General features: G+C 44.9%; 1 protein-coding gene across 10 annotated transcripts in view; it reads left to right on the top strand.

The window, feature by feature from the left end:
• The window catches only part of LOC134351041 (ankyrin-1-like), a 315,455-nt gene that overhangs the window by 18,990 nt on the left and 274,777 nt on the right, over positions 1-21,688 (top strand). For 9 of the 10 annotated variants that reach the window (XM_063057044.1, XM_063057043.1, XM_063057040.1 and 6 more), the window contains exon 1: positions 19,593-19,764. The exons of the other annotated variant lie outside the window; for it this stretch is intronic. In XM_063057044.1, the coding sequence (XP_062913114.1) occupies positions 19,723-19,764 (42 nt within the window). In that variant the 5' untranslated portion in view covers positions 19,593-19,722. Of the gene's footprint in view, positions 1-19,592; positions 19,765-21,688 lie in introns of those variants that run through there. 10 annotated transcript variants of the gene reach the window in all.

Below are 21,688 nucleotides of genomic sequence, written 5' to 3'. Positions count from 1 at the left end.
GCCCACTCTCAATGGAAAAAGCCTATCCATGTGGAAGCATTGGAAAGGATACAGAGGAGATTTACCAGGATGCTGTCTGGTTTAGAGAGTATGCATTATGATCAGAGATTAAGGGAGCTAGGGCTTTACTCTTTGGAGAGAAGGAGGATGAGAGGAGACATGATAGAGGTGTACAAGATAATAAGAGGAATAGATAGAGTGGATAGCCAGCGCCTCTTCCCCAGGGCACCACTGCTCAATACAAGAGGACATGGCTTTAAGGTAATGGGTGGGAAGTTCAAGGGGGATATTAGAGGAAGGTTTTTTACTCAGAGAGTAGTTGGTGCATGGAATGCACTGCCTGAGTCAGTGGTGGAGGCAGATACACTAGTGAAGTTTAAGAGACTACTAGACAGGTATATGGAGGAATTTAAGGTGGGGGCTTATATGGGAGGCAGGGTTTGAGGGTTGGCACAACATTGTGGGCCGAAGGGCCTGTACTGTGCTGTGCTGTACTATACTATTCTATGTTCTATGTCAACTCTATCTATCCCCCTCATAATTTTATGCTTACTATTCCAAACGTTTTGTCCTCATCTGATGGAATTCATTATTGAATTGGCCGTGACTAGGAGCTGATAACTTCTACCGCCTTTTAGATTCCAACACACATCTGCTCCCAAGTTCGGGAGTGTTTAAGTGGCATCTCCTCCTCTGGTGACTGGCACTTGAAATAGTGAGTGCTCTTGCCAGCATTGTAACTGCAGTTGTCTGTTGTGTGAATTGGAGGATTCAGCTGGAAATCAGCCAGTTCAGTAGGCTGGTTGGTTAATACCATATTCACACAGCCCAGAACTTAAATTCGGAACATTCAGATCAAATTCCTGGCTTATACACATCATGATTAATCGCTGATAGTGTCATCCCATCATCAGCAATAATCCAGTCCCGGTGTTGCCTGTGAGTATTTATATCTAGGAAAGTTGTTGTTACTTTTCACTGTGTTTACTACAGTCGCAAGTGGATCATATTGATTCACTGCAGTCACAGTGTTCACTAAGAAACTGGGAGCCATTTGCAGTAATGAGTTTCCCCTCGTCTCTGGGAGGGTTAACAAGACATCAACCCTTGGCGCCTGATAACTTGTGTTATCATCACGTGTTTCTCAGCTTTACAGAGAATTTATTGGCGTGGCTTTTTCAGCTTGCTGGATCAGTGTTGGCACCATGTACACCAGGCTCACGATTCTGGCTTCTTTTCCCTTCCTTTCCAGTCCTGCTGGAGTGTCTCTGCCTGAAAATGTTGACTGTTTATTCCTCTCCATGGATCCTGCCTGACTTGCTGAGTTCCTCCAGCACTTTTTATGTGTTACTTGTGTATAACAGGGCCCGATACCTTGATTCTTACTAAGAAGAGAGCAGAATTCTGATTTCAGATTTATTTATCACATGTACATCGAAACATACAATGAAAAGTGTTCGAACATAGGACATAGAAATCTACAGCACATTACAGGCCCTTCAGCCTACAATATTGTGCCGACCATGAAACTTACTCTGCCTAGAATTTCCCTAGAGCATAGCCCTCTATTTTTCTAAGCTCCATGAACCTATCTAAGAGTCTCTTAAAAGACCCTATTGTATCCACCTCCACCACCGTCACTGGCAGTACATTCCACACACCCACCACTCTCTGTGTGAAAAACTTACCTCTGACTTCCTCCTTGCACCGGCTTCCAAGCTCCTTAAAACTGTGCCCCTTGTCCTAGCCATTTCAGCCCTGGGAAAAAGCCTCTGGCTATCCACATAATCAATGCCTCTTGACATCTTATACACCCCTATCAGGTCACCTCTCATCCTTTATGCTGTGTTTTGTAACTTCAAAAAATTAAACTAATTCAAAAGAGGACAGGGTAGTCCGGGAATGTAGGTCTAACTTTGAGTTTACATTAAGTGAAGCGCGCTCGTATCACATGGTAGCGTGATGGCGTATACAGTTCACGTGTTCATACATTTAACTTGTAACGAATTATTTAAACAGACAAAGAATGCTTGATCAACAACACATTTACAAGATTATTCAAATATTGCTGCAAGATTAAATGCACAACAAAATGCATTGTTTGACGCATGCCACATCAGCGTGGTGACACAGGATGTGCTGAGGGTAGCCCAGAGGGGTTGCCACACACTCTGGCACCAACAGAGCACGCTCACTGCGCTGAGCAAAACAGCACGAGCAGCAGCAAAATAAGCCTCTTTCCCATCTCTCCAACCCGCCCAACCACTCACTCAGGGCAGGTGGCCTCTGGGCCTTCAGTCCCAGGCCCCAGATTGTCAAACTCACAAACATCAGGCCTCCAACTTCATACCTCACCCTGGACTTGCGGATAATATCCAATAATTCTTTTGCCGATAGTAGTCAATAATATGCTGCATATATTGCCACACCTTTGCAGTGAACATTTTTTTCACTCACCCCAAATTCATGGTCTTCCTTTTTGAATATTCAGAACCACACTGACTCACAGGTCAGACAACTGTCAGAAGAAATCAGTCCCTTTGAAAAGCAGAGAGCATAAAGATAACAAAAGCTGATGAGGTTTGAAAGGGTATGATTTGTGAATTAAGTGGTAGGCTCTTGTAGGTTAAACAGAGTCCACAATCAGAATCATATGCCCTGAATGTTGTTTTGGAGCAGCAGTACATTCAATATATTTAAAAAATTACTCTATAAGTTAGAATAAGAAATGGTAATTAAATAAGTAATGCAAAAAGTGAGGTAGTGTTCATGGTCAGTTCATAAATCTATGGCAGAGGGGAAGAAGCTGTTCCTAAGTATGTTAAGTGTGTGTCTTCAGGCTCCATGATGGTCACAATGAGAAGAGAGCAAGTCCTGGATGGGAAAGTTCCTTAATAATGGATGGTGCTTTCTTAAGGCATTGTCTTTTGAAGATGTCCTTAAATCATACTAAAAGAAACCTCCTACAATCATACAGCAAGGAAACAGGCCATTCGACCCAACTATGCTGAGCAGTGAACCAACTTTCATTTTAACCCTATCTCCCAGCATTTGGCTCATCATCTTCTATACTTAGAGAATTCAGGTGTTCATCTAGACACTTCTTAAATGCTGTTAGTGACCTGGCTTTCAGGCCTTCTCTCTCAAATGGTGCATTCCAGGTCCTCACCACTCTCTGGGTGAAGGTCTGCTCCTCTTCAAATATCTTCTTCCTCACCCTAAATCTGTGCCCTCTAGTTTTCTGTAATTCTAATATGCTAAAAAGGTTCCCGAGTCTACTCTGTAATTTTATATACCTCAATCCAGACCTCTCCTCACCAGAAACTGTCAGGCTGATCAACATCCTATTAACTCACCCCATCACCCAATTAACTCACCCCATCACCCATTAACCCACCCTACCACCCATTAATACACCCCACCACCCATTAACCCACCCTACCACCCATTAACACACCCCACCACCCATTGACATACCCCACCACCCATTAACTCACCCATTAACACACCCCATCACCCAGTTAACTCACCCCATCACCCATTAACCCACCCTACCACCCATTAACATACCCCACCACCCATTAACTCACCCATTAACACACCCCATCACCCAGTTAACTCACCCCATCACCCATTAACACACCCCACCACCCATTAACCCACCCTACCACCCACTAACACACCCCATCACCCATTAACCCACCCTACCACCCATTAACACACCCCACCACCCATTAACATACCCCACCACCCATTAACTCACCCATTAACACACCCATTAACACACCCCATCACCCAGTTAACTCACCCCATCACCCATTAACACACCCCACCACCCATTAACCCACCCTACCACCCATTAACACACCCCATCACCCATTAACACACCCCACCACCCATTAATTCACCCCATCACCCATTAACACACCTCACCACCCATTAACCCACCCTACCACCCATTAATTCACCCCACCACCCATTAACCCACCCCACCACCCATTAATTCACTCCATCACCCAGTTAACTCACCCCACCACCCATTAACCCACCCTACCACCCATTAACACACCCCATCACCCATTAACATACACCACCACCCATTAACTCACCCATTAACACACCCCATCACCCAGTTAACTCACCCCATCACCCATTAACACACCCCACCACCCATTAACTCATCCCACCACCCATTAACCCACTCCATCACCCATTACTCACCCCACCACCCAATGATTCACCCCACCAAGTTATTAACACACCCCACCACTCAGTAACTCACCCACCACCTATTGACCCTCCCCACCACCTATTGACTCACCCCACCACCCATTAATACACCCCACCACTCATTAACCCACCCCACTACTCATTAACATACCCCACCACCCATTAACTCACCCCACCACACAGTAACTCACCCCATCACCCATTGACCCACCCCACCACCCAATGACTCACCCATCATCCATTAACCCACCCCACCACCCGTTAACACACCCCACCACCCTGCATCACCAATACATACACTTCACCTAGTTCACTTTATATCCCTGCAATCAGTCTTTGCACAGTATATAAGTTACTTATACATTGTATTTTATAGGATTGTTTCTTTTTTATATTTATTGTGTTTTTTTGTTGTTCTTTCTTTATGCTTACTGTGATTTTTTAAAACTGCATCAGATCTGGAGTAACAGTTATTTCGTTCTCCTTTACACTCGTTACTGAAGAATGACAACAAACAGTTTTGAGTCTTGAATCTTGAACATCTTAGCTTCCTCTTGGCCTTCTCTAACCATTGTAGTTAGCTCCCACTACCACTCTGTCTATCTACTGCCCCCTCCCACCACCAGTCACTGCACTACACTGCATGCACTTTAAAATGCTTTTGCATTGTAAATACATACTGGTATTTATTTATTTATGCACATTTTATTCCATGTCCTTTAACTTCATCTTTTTTATTTGCAGTATATTTAATTTTTTTATATAATTGTTAATTCCTCACAATGACTGAATGTTGTTGGGTTTTTGATGTATGTCGCACTCTGACCCTCACACCACAGCGAATTCCAAATGCGTTCTAGCCCTGTGCAAGGTTGAAAGGCTTTAGTGTGAGGGCTGGAGGAACAAAGCTTCCACGTCACAGGTAGTAGCTGCAGCCCAGAGAGGTGGTATCATGTTGGGTAAGGCATTTTGAAATCCCAGGCTGACTGATCACTTGGAAGGAGCCGGCCATTTTAACTTACTGCACATTCCCAATTTTAATCTGTTGTGTTGTCACTCACTGAGGCTTTGAAACTTCTGTCCCAGACTTCCCCCAAATCTCTCCTTTGTATTCTAAGATGCCCCTTAATAAGTCAGTTGTTGCTTACCGGCCTGTGCTGGTGTCAGTCTGAGTTGTGTGGGCCGCGGTTTGAAACAGGCCATATACTTAGGCATACAGCTGCTCCAGTGGTCCTGCTGTTCATCTGGGCCTTACCACATGGTCCTGTCACTCCACAGAGAGTCCAGCAAAATAGCATCCACACAGCTGGGAGACCTCAGCATCACAGACTCTCCAACACTGTGTATGTAGTCAGACATAATTTCAAATCAGAGACTCAAACGGCTTGAATGGGAATTGTCAGCCTAAACAATAGGTCCACTCTCCTCTCCTATCAGATTCCTTCCTCTCTGGCCCTTTACCTTTCAAGTCAAGTCAAGTCGCTTTTATTGTCATTTCAACCATAACTGCTGGTACAGTAGACAGTAAAAACGAAACAATGTTCCTCCAGGACCATGGTGCTACGTGAAACAACACAAAACTACATCCGACTTCAGACCTACACGGGACTGCATAAAGTGCACAAAACAGTGCAAGACAGTACAATAATTAATAAACAAGACAATAGGCACAGTAAAGGACAAATTACAATATAATAATAAATGATGTAAATGTAAACAATGCTTTAGCAGGAATTGAGAAAGAAATGAGCAAAAATTGTAAAGGGAGTGGAGTGGTGTTTGGTTGTGTGTGTGTGTGTGTGTGTGTGTGTGTGTGTGTGTGTGTGTGTATGTGTGTGTCTGTGTGTGTGTGTGTGTGTAGGTTGGTGTCAGACTAGACTCTGGGGATTGAGGAGTTTAATGGCTTGGGGGAAGAAACTTTCCTACCCACCTGGCTTCACCTATCACCTTCTAGCCATCTCCCTTCCCCTCCCACCACCTTTTTTATGCTGGCATCTTCCCCCTTCCTTTCCAATCCTGGAGAAGGGCCTCGGTCAGAAATGTTCACCGTTTATTCACTTCCATAGATGCTGCCTGACCTGCTGAGTTCCTCCAGCATCTTATGTGGGTTGCTAAGCAATAGGGAACCTACTTTTTTTCTTTAAAATCGTTATTGAATGTTGTATTAGAAATAAGGAAGGAATAATCTCTTTGGTAGGATTATAATATAGGCCCCCAAAGTTTCAAAAGGCAAAGTAAATTTATTGTCAAAGTACATATACATCATCATATACAACCCTGAGATTCAATGGTGAAAATTAGGGGAGCAAATACGTAGGGAAATTGCAGATTGGTATAGAATGCCTGCAAGAAAATGAATCTCAAAGTAGTACAGTATATGGTGATATATACATTCTTTGTTAATAAATTCACTTTGAACTTTTGAGTTTTGAATAATAGTACATTATAAACACAAGAGATTCTGCAGATGCTAGAAATTCAGAGCAACACACACAAAATGCTGGAGGAACTCAGCAGGTCAGGCAGCATCTATGGAAAAGAATAAACAGTCGATGTTTCAGGGTAATAACCTTCCTCAGGGCTGGCTAATAGGAGGTGATTTTAACTTGCCTAGCATTGACTGGACCCATCATTGCGCTCAGGGATTAGATGGGCAGAAGGTGTCTAGAAAGGTTTTCTGAAAGAATCTGTACATTAATAGCACTATTAGAGCTGGGGCAACATTCAAACTCCACTTGGGAAGTGAGGCTGGGCATACTGTATTTTGGGTGTAATCTAATCGAATAAATTTATATAAACATCTAGCGTGGTACCCACTACAGTACTGAGGGTGTGCTGCACTGCACGAAGTGACACTTTGCAGACATTATGTCAGATTGCTCATTACTTATAGTCATAGTCATACTTTATTGATCCCAGGGGAAATTGGTTTTCGTTACAGTTGCACCATAAATAATAAATAGTCATAGAACCATAAATAGTTAAATAGTAATATGTAAATTATGCCAGTAAATTATGAAACAAGTCCAGGACCAGCCTATTGGCTCAGGGTGTCTGACCCTCCAAAGGAGGAGTTGTAAAGTTTGATGGCCACAGGCAGGAATGACTTCCTATGACGCTCTGTGTTGCATCTCGGTGGAATGAGTCTCTGACTGAATGTACTCCTGTGCCCAACCAGTCCATTATGTAGTGGATGGGAGACATTGTCCAAGATGGCATGCAACTTAGACAGCATCCTCTTTTCAGACACCACCGTCAGAGAGTCCAGTTCCATCCCCACAACATCACTGGCCTTACGAATGAGTTTGTTGATTCTGTTGCTGTCTGCCACCCTCAGCCTGCTGCCCCAGCACACAAAAGCAAACATGATAGCACTGGCCGCCACAGACGCATAGAACATCCTCAGCATCGTCCGGCAGATGTTAAAGGACCTCAGTTTCCTCAGGAAGTAGAGACGGCTCTGACAGCTCTACTTACTTACTTACTGCCCATTATGCCGTTGACGTTTAGGGCAGCAATGAAGGTCCTCCATCTCTGGTGGTGTTCGGGGCTTCCCTCATTGTGTCAGTACCTTCCTCTCAATTTTCACTACTGTCAGTCATGCGAGTCCCAGGTGGAGACTTAGGAATACCATCACGCTCAGATGTAGAAGGATTCTCCATTGCTGTTTCTGAAACTATTTGATTTTACCAATCAAGGTTGTTAGCCCCAAGCTGAACCCCCGAACCTGGAGGATCGGTGGACCACTCTTAGTCTGACCTCTACCCTTTGACCTGTTTAGCATGGGTGACCCTACCAAGAGCCAAAGCATAAAGCCCTGACTCCAGCCAGCTTAACTCTCTGGGTCATTGAGGCACACAAACCCTACAAGAAGGTTGTGGCCCTCTTGAAGGAGCTTACGCGTTAAGACAAGTAAAAGATCCCATGGGAATCCTTGATGACACTGTAGAACACAGATGCTGGAACCTGATACAATACAGATAAAGCTGGAGGAACTCAGCAGATCGGGGGGGGGGGGGGGGAAATGAAGGTCTTGTTTTGGGTTGAGACCCATCATCGGGATTGGAATTTTGGGTGTTCTGGACATTAATCAATACGCCTGCACGAACAGATCATTACCACACACTGCCTGCTGTCTGCACGTAGGCTGCTCTGCAGTCTATATTTTAACAGCAGGTCCACTTCAGAAGTATTTAATTGCCTATAAAATGCTCGGATGCTACAAAGGCACTACAAAACTGCCAGCTTGTCTCCTTCTCAAGTGAGATCTACTATGGATGCATTCCTACTATAAGTTAGGTGTGGCTATCCAAATGGCACACTGCACACACGTTCTAACTGTCTGCCCACTCCGCACTTACTCTACCACTGTAACATTATATTATACTGTACATTCTGGTGTTGCTTTCCCTGTGTACAGATGTGATGAGATTGCATACAAAAACCAAGTTTTTTTCACTGTACTTCAGTGCACGTGACGATAATAAACCTATTTACTAATCTTAACCTGAAAAGAAGATGGCAGCACAACGCAGCACGCAGCGGCCGCTCCGGTGATGAATATCTGTTATTTGTCAAGTAGGATGCCGTGCACAATCCTGATTTGATGGAGACAGACGTGAGAGCACGGAGGAACATCTGGAGAAACTTCTGAAATGCCTGTTTCACTGCCGCTGCTACTGTGCGGTTGAGAATCTCCGGAGGGGAAGGCCCCGAGTCCTCGGCTTTATCTGTTGCTTGGCAGCTGGGGCCGGGGTCGAAGCACTCGGCAGAGATGGTGCTCGGTGCTCGGTGTCGGAGGGCTGGACAGAGGCTTGAAGTTTTCGGACGGGCTCGGAGTTGGCTGTGGTCGGGTGCTTCCAGGGTGCTGCATCGGCAAGTTTGCGGCACTGGAGGTTCATGGCAGGGAGAGTTTTTCTTCCTTCTACCGTCTGCGTGAGATGATGGGACTTTCGAGAGACTTTGAGACTTTTTTTTACCGTGCCCATGGTCTGTTCTTTATCAAATTACGGTATTGCTTTGCACTGTAGTAACTATATGTTATAATTATGTGGTTTTTGTCAGTTTTAGTCTTGGTATGTCTTGTGTTTCTGTGATATCATACTGGAGGAACACTGTATCATTTCTTAATGCATGCATTACTAAATGACAAATGAGGACTGAGTGTCCTCATAATCTAATCTAAGACTATTCATTGTGGTTGGGAGCAACATTAACGCCAATACATTATGGTAGTCTCAGTTTATATGAGGTCCCTCAGATGATGTCAAGGGCAAATGGTAGTGCCAGTATTGGGTGGAGAAGTTGGAATGGATGCTGGCTCTCACCTCTCTGTCCCAACACAGCCAGTAATTTCCATGGTCTTTCTGAAGCGAGTCCTGGGACATGCTGTATTGTACACGACTAGGTCTTGGTGAGAATCCATGGCATTCTGCCAAGCCAGTTGGCCAACAATGTTTTAAACGCTTGAATTGCTCATTTGCAGAGTAAACTCTGCAAGCACCAGGCTGCAGGGCAAGCGCTAAAAGCACAAATCATTAGGTTGTTTTATTGTGTTTTTAGAGGGCTTCTGATTGATGCGCTTTGACACCACAGCCTCATTACAATTGGCCTCTTTCGGTTCACAAATTTTACTGCATCCATGGGACAATTACTTTGAGCCACCACAGGATGTATTCTTGTTTTCTTTATCGGCAATTGGAATTTCTGCCCTTGCAACAGAACCCGCTGATTTTTATTCAAGAAAGAGGATTTCAAGATTCAAGTTTATTTATCACATGTACATTGAAATATAAGCCAGCCGGTGGTGTAATGGCATCTGCACCAGACTTCGAGTAGAGTGGTCCTGGGTTCGAATCTGACTGGCTTTCCATCTGCGCTGGGTTGAGTGTCAAGTTAGCAACTTGGCCTCACAAAAAAAAAACAGACAAGTGCTAAAGAAATGGCAAGCAACACACATAAAAGTTGCTGGTGAACGCAGCAGGCCAGGCGGCATCTCTAGGAAGAGGTACAGTCGACGTTTCGGGCCGAGACCCTTCGTCAGTACTAACTGGAAGAAGAGCTATTAAGAGATTTGAAAGTGGGAGGGGGAGATCCAAAATGATAGGAGAAGACAGGAGTGGGAGGGATGGAGCCAAGAGCTGGACAGGTGATTGGCAAAAGGGATATGAGAGGATCATGGGACAGGTGGCCTAGGGCGAAAGAAAAAGGGGTGGGGGGAAACTCGGAGGATAGGCAAGGGGTATAGTCAGAGGGACAGAGGGAGAAAAAGGAGAGAGAGAAAAAGAATGTGTGTATATAAATAAATAACAGATGGGGTACGAGGGGGAGGTGGGACATTAGCCGAAGTTTGAGAAGTCAATACTTATGCCATCAGGTTGGAGGCTACCCAGACGGAATATAAGGTGTTGTTCCTCCAACCTGAGTGTGGCTTCATCTTTACAGTAGAGGAGGCCATGGATAGACATATCAGAATGGGAATGGGACGTGGAATTAAAATGTGTGGCCACTGGGAGATCCTGCTTTCTCTGGCGGACAGAGCGTAAGTGTTTAGAGAAATGATCTCTCGATCTGCATCGGGTCTCGCCAATATATAGAAGGCCACATCGGGAGCACCGGACACAGTATATCACCCCAGCCGACTCACAAGTGAAGTGTCACCTCACCTGGAAGGACTGTCTGGGGCCCTGAATGGTGGTGAGGGAGGTTGCCACGCAAGGCACCACAAGGAACAGCAAAAGCAACTTCAAAACATAGAGTGAAAAGCATTGCTCATATTAACAACCAGCCAACACAGCATTCCCTCAATGTTCGGTGGAACAGTTCAAAACACACCAAGGAAAAAAAGCAACAGCAGAACAAGCTGCCATTCCTCCCTCCCACCCACACACAGCCTGCCTTATCAGTCTCAGCCATAGTTTCTTCCAAGCTGTGCAGATACACAGCTACACAGTCACTGAAATGTTCCCGCGCACATAGCCTTTGTTGCCACGCAATGGGATTTGGACATAGCTGGAAAAAGTTTACGAAGTGTTAAAGATTTTCTTTGTTCATTATATTCAATTAATAAATGAAATCAAAAGTATGAGTTTTTTTTCAATTTTCACTCTAATTATTCATAGTATGCATATTATATGCAGGCATTGATTGTGTGGCTAGCCAGTGGCTTTATCTCAGGGCTGAAATGGCTAACACGAGGGGGCATAGTTTTAAGGTGCTTGGAAGTAGGTACAAGGGGGATGTCAGAGGAATATTTTCCACACAGAGAGTGGTTGGTACGTGGAATGCTCTGCCAGCAACTGTGGTGGAAGCCGATACAATAGGGTCTTTTAAGAGACTCTTAGATGGGTACATGGAGCTTAGAAAAATAGAGGGCTATGTTTAGGGAAATTCTACGCAGTTTCGGGAGTAGGTTACATGGTTGGCACAACATTGTGGGCCGAAGGGCCTGTAAGATGCTACAGATTTCTATGTTTTATGTTCTATTACAAAAAGAACATTTAGAGTCCCATTCTGTTTTCAAGCCGTGTAAAATTTTCCTGCTTAGAGCAATGGCTGGAGTGCGTAGCTGTGAAAAAAAAATTAGAGGGATTGTCAATAGACTCGATTTGGACTCATACTCACAGAAATTGGGCCTTTGACTGCCCCAGTGGACTCACTGTTGACTTGTTTGGTGACTTGTAGTTATTTGTGTCTCATTAATAGGAAAGGCAGAAGGTGGCCAAAAGTGATTACTAAATGTCACTCAATTCTACAGTCTGCACCATTGCTCGAGGAGGCTAATAAAAGTGAGAGCAGTTTTAATGAAGTGTGCTGGATTCACTGATTGCACCACCTTTGCCATAATGGACTTGCAATATATAAATAACATTACCCGCAGAACAATCTGTAAACCTGTCATGGGTCTTTAATGCACAGACATTCAATTCTTCCGTGGAAGTTCAGAAAGGCATCAGATAGGACAGAGTAAATGAGTTTTTGATACATAAATAGTATGGCTCCAATGTCATATTTAAGCTTGTTGATGACACTGCTGTTGTTGGCCGAATTGCAGTTGAATTGGCCTATAGGAAGAGGGTTGAAAATCTGATTCACTGGTGCCACAACAATTTCTCACTTAACATCAGCAAAACCAAAGAGCTGGTTATTGACAACAGGAGGAAGAAACCACAGGTCCATGAGCCAGTCCTCATCAGAGGATCAGAGGTGGATAAGGCCAGTAATTTTAAATTCCATGGTGTTGTCATATTAGAGAAGTTATCATGGGACCAGCACAAAGAAAGCACTACCGTGCTCCTACTTTCATGGAAGTTTAGGCAGCCACGGCATATCATTAAAACTTTGACAAACCTCTATAGACGCACAATAGAGGATATCCTGACACAATGGAGAGATATCAATGTTCAAGAATGGGACAAGTCTACAGAATACAGCCCAGTCCATCACAGGAGAACCCCTCCCCACCCACTGAGCACATCTATGAGAAGCACTCCCACAGGAAAACAACAACGTCTTCCTTTTGCACATTGGTTGAGTAGTCAGAGTGTGAAGGGTTGTGGGGTGAAGGCAGGAGAATGGGGTTGAGAGGGAAATGGATCAGCCATGATGAAACAGTGCAGCAGATGGGCTGAATGGCCTGATTCTGTTCCTGTGGTCTTATGGTTGTTTGTCAGTCTTTGTGCATAGTTTTCACTGATTTTAACGTATTCTTTTGTTTTATAGTGAATGCCCGCAGGAAAAATGAATTTCAAGGTAGTATATATGACATATAGGTACAGTACTTTAATAAGAAGTATACTTTAAACTTTGTTTTAGTCTGGTCCCAACACCATTCAGTTATCTTATCATCATCATCATCTCATCAAACATGACTGTCCTTAATTAGCGGTGGCAGTACAGCAGGTACATAGCCAGCTTTAGCCTCTGAAATAAATTATCCGAGGCCTGTCTCAAACAAGGGGCAAGTGGTGCTCAGAATCATCTTTGGCTACTGATTTTATTAACAGATTTGCTTCCTTGAACTAGTGCCTAGAAATCTGCCGCAGTACCGATTAGCTCTGTTCGAGAGCAAGCACAACACAAGAGATTCTGTTGATGCTGGAAATCCAGAGTAACACACACATAAAAAAAATGCTGGAGGAAATCAGCAATGTTCCCTCTAAATCTGGAATGACCAGTGTGTGCAAAAATCTTGTGCTGTGCAATTTTTTTGCCCAGTGACAACAATACATATGCACTGAATAATTTCTTCAAAAAAAGCGATATAAATAAGCAAGTTCTAAAATCTACAGACAAATCATTGCAAACTCCACGTTATCAATACCATCCACATCAGAAACCGGAAAAGGAAATGTGATTGTGTACAATCGTGAAATATACTTAACTTGCCAACAAGGTAAAGGATGACAACCTTTCGTGCGCAGTTTTAAATTCCTTTGTGCGCGAGTAGCAAAAGCTACTAGGCGTCCACACATACATACCTTACAGGGAACTTTGAAACTCATCAGGGAAGGCAGCATCTGTAGAAAGGAACAAAGAATTGACAGGCTAATGGGTCTTGATGAAGAATCTCGGCCCGAAACGTCAACTCATGAGAGCCCCAGGCAACACACACACAATGTTGGAGGAACTCAGTGGGCCAGACAGCATCTATGGAAGAAAGTAGAGTGATGTTTCAGGCTGAGGTAGGAGTGTCCTGCCAAAGGGTTTTGGCCTGAAGCGTCGACTGTACTTTTTTCCATCGATGCTGCCTGGCCTGCTGAGTTCCTCCAGCATTTTCTCTGTGTATTGCTTGGATTTCCAGCATCTGCAGATCTTCGCTAGCTCATGAAAGCATTCCTTTTTGTCAACTCTTTCTTCCTTTCCATAGATACTGCCTGACCTGCTGAGTTCCTTCAGCATTTTGTGTCCGTTATCAGTACTGTGCAGACTCTACTGCCTGTGCACTGATAATCTGCCTGATTATTGGAAATTAACTTGCTGTAAAGAGTCTTGATCATCGGACAGCTATCTTGCAGAGTTGTATGTATATTTTTCCCTCTGATTAATTAACTCGAAGGTTTTGCCGCAAACACGCTCTCAAAAACTAAGCTAATATCCCTTCCAGGAGGAACTCAGCAGGTCAAGCAGCGTTTGTCGGAAGAAATAAGTTGTCAACGTTTCAGACTGAAGCTCTGCATGTTTCAGGTTTCTGCCCAAAGCATCATCAATTTCTTTCCCCTCACAGACGCTGCTCGACGCACTGAGTTCCACCAGCAGACTGTTAGTTGCTCCAGACTCCAGCATCTTTTGTGTCCCTAATATTTCCTCTGCTCCCTATTTCTCCAGTGGGACACTGCCCTTTATATGGTCTGTTCAGTAATCCATCCTCGAGGATCATCATCTCAGTGACAGTATCGTTCAAACCTGTTGAACATAAAAAAAAATTGATCAAAGAGCCATATTTCAAAATTAAAAACCCACCATTAAGGATATCTTCACAAGGTAGTGCATGAAGAAGGCAGCAACCATAATTAGGACTCTCACCGTTCAGGACATGCCCTCTTCTCATTACTACCTTCAGGGAGGCAGTACAGGAGCCTGAAGGCACCCATGCAATGTTTTAGGATGAGCTTCTTCCCCTCCACCATGAACCCTACCTCACTATTTCACTCTTTTTTGCACTACTTTTTAAAAAATATTCCCTATTGTAACTTGTAGTAATTTTAATGCATTTTACTGTACTGTTCTTAGCCACTGGGCAGATTAAACCCAACTTGTGGAGAAGAAAGGCTTTGTGAAGAAGAAGGTACCAGATCGCCCCCTGAGTTTAATTTTTGTGGCATGCTCTTTGTCCAAAGAACAACACTCCTATCTTGAACAAAGTAGTTTGTGGAGTCATGTTTAAGGTCAGAAGAAAATGCTGGTCACTCACAGCAGGTGAAGGGACCACTAAGTATCAGGATAGATTCATTCGTTGAATGTAAAATTAAAAACAGGATTGAAAAAATGTTCCTTTGAATCGGTGAATGCAGCCAACAAGTCTCTGTTAGGGGGCCACGCCCATGATTCGCTACTTAAAATTCTCTGATGGAAATTAGTCTTGAAGTTTTATCAGGAACGTGCAGATCCATGACAGCTCCTCCCAGGGTGCGGTGTTGCAACATTTGGTACGTGATGGTTCAGCTGCATCAGGGTAGCTGCGACAAATGCAGAAACTCCAGTAAGTAGGATCAGCAGGCCCCTCGTAAACTGCCCCGAAGTTCAAAGCAATCTGTCTCCCCAGGCCACAACTCCTCTTCTGGAGACCACAAGAGAGGGTAAACACTGGAAACCTGAAGTAACACACCGAAAATGCCCGTGGAACTCAGCAGGTCAGGTAGCATCTGTGGAGGCAAATAAGCAGTCAACATTTCTGGCTGTGACTCTTCATCGTGACTGAGTTCCAGTGTGTTTTACTCCTCTTCTGTGCCAGATCTCCATAGCTGTCAGTTCCTTGATTTTCAAAACATTGTCTACCTCCACTCTACATACTTGCAATGCTCTTAAACTCAACATCTGCTGATCTCTGTAGAATTTTGGGATTCAAACACTTTGGCTGTTCCAGTAAATATTTCATGTGAGTGGTCTAATACAAAGGCCTCATTACCTCGGCAGCCTGCGTTATAGAATCACGGAACACCACAGCACAAAAACAGGCCCTTCAGCCCATCTAGTCCATGCCTAACAATTATTCTGCCTAGTCTCACCCTAACCCATTGACCTGCACCCAGACCATAGCCCTCAAATCAACCCATCCAAATTTCTCTTAAATGTTGAAATCAAACCCACATCAACCACTTCGGCTGGCAGCTCGTTCCACACTCTCACCACCCTCCGAGTGAAGAAGTTTCTCCCTCACGTTCCCTTGAAACATTTCACATTTGACTCTTAACCCATGACCTCTAGTTCTAGTCTCAGCCAACTTCAGTGGAAATAGCTTGCTTGCAATTACACTATCTATACCCCTCATAATTCTGTATACCGCTATCAAATCTCTCCTCGATCTTCTAGGCTGGGGTTCCCAACCTTTCCCAGCCTCAGCATAAACCAAGGGGTCTGCAGACCCTGGGTCTGGAATCCTTGTTCCTGGGGAATAAAATCCCACTCAATTCAACCTTTCCCTATAACTCAGGAGCTCAAGTCCTGGCCACATCCTTGTGTTGTGTTGGCTTTAATCCTGCTGGAGTCACAAAGGGAAATATGCCCATTGGTCTGCCATGTAAAATGCACTCATGGCTACAGAGCCTTTATGTAGAACACTGTTTCACCTGCCAGTTGGAGCTTGGGGGAGTGAGTGACTCATAGTGACTGGTCTATTGTTCCAGTCTCAAAAAACAATCTGTTCAAAAAGCAAAGGAAGCAGGTACGACAGCAGATTCTACCTTTAAAGGATGGAAAATTTGTTCAGAACAGTGCTGAAGGTGGTAGAACATAAGAACATAAGAAATAGGAGTAGTCCATCAGCTCATGCTAATCTGGCCACGGACTCGTCCTCACCTACCTGCCTTTTCCCCTTAACCTTTAATTCCCTGACTATGCAAACATCTATCCAACCCTGTCTTAAGAGGTATACTCCACTGCTTCATTGGGCAGAGAACTCCACAGATTCACCACTCTCTGGGAAAAGCAGTTACTCCTCATCTCTGTCCTAAATCTACTCCCCTGGATCTTGAGGATCTTGAGACACTAGTTCTAGTGTCAAAATCAGTCTTATTTATCACGGACATATGTCATGAAACTTGATGTTTTGTGGCAGCAGTACAGTGCAAGACATAAAATAAATTACTGCAAGATAGAACAAATTGTAAAATAAATAAATAACGCAAGAGAATAGTGAGGTAGCGTTCATCGGTTCATGGATCTGATGGCAGTGGGGCAAAAGTTGCATAAAATTAATTTCAGTCATCTACAGCGGGGTTGACTGGCTAAATTACAGTCATATACAAACAGGTTCATTCGGCCATGCTAGTCCATACCAAATTGTTATTCCGCCCAGACACATGGACCCGCACCAGGACCATAGCCCTCCCAAACCCCTTCCATCTGTGTGCCTATCCGAACTGCTCTTAAATGTTGCAATCGAACCCACATCCACCACTTGTGCTGGCAGCTGGTTCCACACTCTCACCACCCTCCGAGTGAAGAAGTTTCCCTTTGTTGTAATTCTTTGTGGGTTTATGAGATTTAAGTGAGGATAGGGTTGATTCTCCACTTAGCTGGAGTCCATCTGTCCTCACATACCAAGGCTGGTCGGGCGGGTTTCCGGACTGATTGGACTAGATCAGTTTATTGTCATATACACCAAGATGCAATGAAGCTCAAAGTACAAAGTAAATTTATTATCGAAGTACACCATATATGTCACCATATACAATCCGGAGATTCTTTTTCTTGCCGGCATACTCAGTAAATCAAGAACCATAATGAAATCAACGAAAGACCACACCCAACTGGGTGGACAAGCAACCAATGTGCAAAAGAAAAATTAATAACAATAATGAATAAACAAGCAATAACTATTGAGAACATGGGACGAAGAGTCCTTCGAAGTAAGCCCATAATTATTTGCTTGTGTGAAGCTTTCAGAGTGAAAAGTATACATGGAAATAATAAATAATAATAAAAAAATATTCAAATTGTTATGTATGGGCTGAGCGAGAATGATAATGGGGTAGTGGGATTAAATGTTTTTACTGGGTTAAGGCAACACACACACAAAATGCTGGAGGAACCCAGCTGGTCAGGCAGCATCTGTGGAAATAAATAACCAGCCTACGATTTGGGCCAAGACCCCTCCTCGGGACTGAGAAGGAAGAGGGGGAGATGGCTGAATTAAGCGGTGAGGGGAGGGGAAAGAAGCGAGCTGGAAGATGATTGATGAAGCCAGGTAGGTGGGAAAGGTTAAGGGCTGGAGAAGAAATAATCTGATAGGAGAGGCGACCGTAGGAGAAAGGGAAGAAGGGACCTGGGGAAGTAATAAGCAGGTGAAAAGGTCAGAGTGGGGAATAGAGGAAGGTGGAGGGGGAGTTTTGTTCACCGGATGGATAAATTGATATTTGTACCATCAGGTTGGAGGGGTCATGTTAGCCACGGTACACGCTGGGTAACTCACAGTGTGGGAGCAATGAACCAAGCTCCTCTCCTCCTCCTGTCGTCCAAGAACATAGACGCAGCACAGAGAACAGGCTCTACAACCTCCCCAGTCCTTGCTGACCATCAACCACCTGTTCACATCCACTGCACTCAGATCCAGTTTATTCTCTCATCTCCCAGGTTCTATCAACACCCCCACCCCATCCAATTGACCTGTCAACCCAGGGACACAACAGACTGCAAATGCTGGGATTTAAAGCAACACAGCAAATGCTGGAGGAACTCAGCGGTCTGGCCATCATCTACGGGGGTGGGGGGGGCATAGAAATGGACACTAAGTGTTTCGGGTCATTTCCCTTTATAAACCCAAAATGTTGCCTATCCACTTCCCACCATGGGCACTTCCAGAACTGAGTTCCTCTTGCATTTTGTACGTTGCTTTTAACCAACCTGCACATTTTTATTGTCGGACAGCATGGTAACAGGCCCTTCTGGCCCAGCAAGACCGCGGCACCCTACGTTACCAGTTAACCTACTAACCCATCTTTGGACTGTGGGAGGAAACCGGAATACCTGGAGGAAACTAGCACAGTCTCGAGGAGAAGGTACCAGCTTCTTCCGGACAAGGGCGGGAACTGGACCCAGGTCGCTGGGGCTGTGATAGCATTGTGCTAGTGTGTTGCCTCTCTATTTCGGGGTTGTGGGAGGTAATGAGAGCAACCCACGCAGTCTCAGGGGAGATCCTGCAAACTCCGCACAGACAGCACCTGAGGTCAGGACTGAACACAGATCTTTGGCTGTGGTTTTGCCCAGCCCCAGCTCTTACACAGCCCTTTGTTCTTATTTTTTTGCTACATGTGTCCACCAGAGAAGCCAACCCTCTCCAAAACTCTATCCACCACTCTCCAATTCCGCCCAAACAGGTCCCTCCCCCTCCTCTGCCCTCAACCCTCGACCAGTGCAGGTAGTGCAGATTAGATGTTCCCAGACTCACCCTTGGTGTGGGGCACCACCGCCTCACACCCCCTCTGACAGCGGCCAGGCAGACGCGCGCCCGCCCCACCAGGGCTGGAAGGGCAGGGTCTGAGGGACGCAGGAGGGGCTGAAAGTTTGCGGATGGATGCTCCGCGCCCCTGCCTGCAGCTGGAAGCGGGCCAGATGCCGGTGCTCCAGCCGAGCGCTGAGGAGAATTCAACATATGGGCCTCCCGCGAGCAGTGGGGAGAAGATGGGCCGCTCCACCCTCTGGTCCTGCTCGTATTTTTAGACCGGCTGCAATGTGACCGATTATCCACTCGCCTGTCTTATATATATATAAATTTAAAAAAACACAACCGGCAGGCGGCACCTAGTGTTAGGTTTCTAGTTCAGACTGAAGGGAATGGCGTTCCGGACAGGAGCTGCCGTGGACAAGCCGCACAGAGTGAGTACCGGATGAATGAAGGAGCGTAGAAGCTCCATAAACATTTTAGCTGCATTGTATGTGTCGCGCAGAAGAAACCCCCTTTTCTTTTCGCAGAGAGGCAGTGCGCCGTTCTAAATTAAAAAAAACAAATCCCTGTCAATTGATTGAAGACCAGATCCCCGCACTGACTCATTTTCTCCCCATTCTGAGAGTGTTTGGGAGGGGTGGGGGGAAGGAACGTGTCTTTACAAGGGTGTCCAGATAAGTGTTGCCCCAGATGATAAACCTGAAATGTAAGGAATCCCTCCCCCCGTCCCGAAAACCCGGAATGTGCGAGCAACCGGGAGCGGGAGGGGACTAATCACCATCGGGGGAGGATTCCCATCAAAAGTCCCGCTGGCTTGACAAAGCGTCTCGGATGTGGCAGGGCTCCCCAATATTGACAATCATATCTGGGGAGCGATCCGGCTCATTCCTTCTCACAGCGACTATGTTTGTGCCTAATAGTATTAAGTATTAATACTTCATTTAGTTTGCCAGGCTGAAATACAATTGTTAAGTGTGCAGTTGTTTTTTTTTACAGAATTGGGGGGGAACATTTTTTTAATGTTTGGAAAGCGGAGATGGCTGCTTGAATCTGCAGCAAAAATGAAAGTTCCAAGCAGTTGTTTTCTCTCAGATGTTCTGCAGAAACTGGGTGCCCTGCTTCGAGGGGCGGGGGTGACAAACAATATTTATTTTTATATAAAGTATTCCAAACGGAGAGAGTCAGGCCCTGGGTATCAGGCTGAAAGCTGTTGGTCTAGTTGTGTTTGTGAAGAAGAGGAACCATCTCTGTACCAGTATTCACTGGCTGAAAGGGAGGGGATTGGAAAATTCTGATTTAAATTAATCTATTTATCACATGTATGTCAGAACATACAGTTCAATGCGCATTAACAGCCAACTCAAACTCGGGATGAGCTGGGGGCAGCACGTATGACCATTTCCCCAAATTTCATTGCATGCTTTTAAAAATTAACTTCCTGAATCACTGCAGGGATAGAGTTGGATTTATTTATTCATTGAGAGTAGACCCTTCTGGCCCTTTGAGCCACACCACCCAGCAATCCCCAATTTACCCCGGGCCTAATTATGGGACAATTTACAATGGCCGATTAACCTACCAACTGGTATGTCTTTGGACTGTGGGAGGAAACCAGAGCACCCGGAGGAAACCCACGCGGTCACGGGGAGAACGTGAAAACTCCTTACAGGCAATGGCAGGAATTGAACCCAGATTGTTATCGCTACTTTATCGTGCCGTAATTTTGGCCGTGAGCAGGAATTTTAATTTTAGAAAACTGTGGCAAGCCATTTCATATTGACCTCCGGCGGCTGGTGTAGGTTTACTAAGATCTTTTCAACTGCATTAGAGGTCTGACCTGCCCGAATACTCTCCATCCAACCGCATTCCTTTGTAAGCACTGACAACGATTGCACAGAAAACATTCAATAAATCATAGAGTAACACCATAGAAACAGGCCATTCAGCCCAACTCTTCCATGCTGAGCAGGAAAAGCACCTAAACTAGTCCCATTCCTTATTTGGTCCATATCCCTCAAACCTTTCCTATTTTTAAAGTCTCAAACATGAGGAAATCTGCAGATGCTGGAATTTCAAGCAAAACACATCAAAGTTGCTGGTGAACACAGCAGGCCAGGCAAAATCTATAGGAAGAGGTACAGTCAACGTTTTGGGCCGAGACCCTTCGTCAGGACTAACTGAAGGAAGAGCTAGTAAGAGATTTGAAAGGGGGAGGGGGAGGTCCGAAATGATAGGAGAAGACAGGAGGGGGAAGGGAAGGAGCTAAGAGCTAGAAAGTTGATTGGCAAAAGGGATGAGAGGATCATGGGACGGGAGGCCTAGGGAGAAAGAAAGCGGGTGGGGGGAGCCCAGAGG

The sequence above is a fragment of the Mobula hypostoma genome, chromosome 8 (assembly GCF_963921235.1).
Source record: "Mobula hypostoma chromosome 8, sMobHyp1.1, whole genome shotgun sequence".
Classification (NCBI taxonomy): Eukaryota; Metazoa; Chordata; class Chondrichthyes; order Myliobatiformes; family Myliobatidae; genus Mobula; species Mobula hypostoma.
The sequence above is the reverse complement of the archived record's forward strand: the minus strand, read 5'-3'. Positions and strand labels throughout refer to the sequence as shown.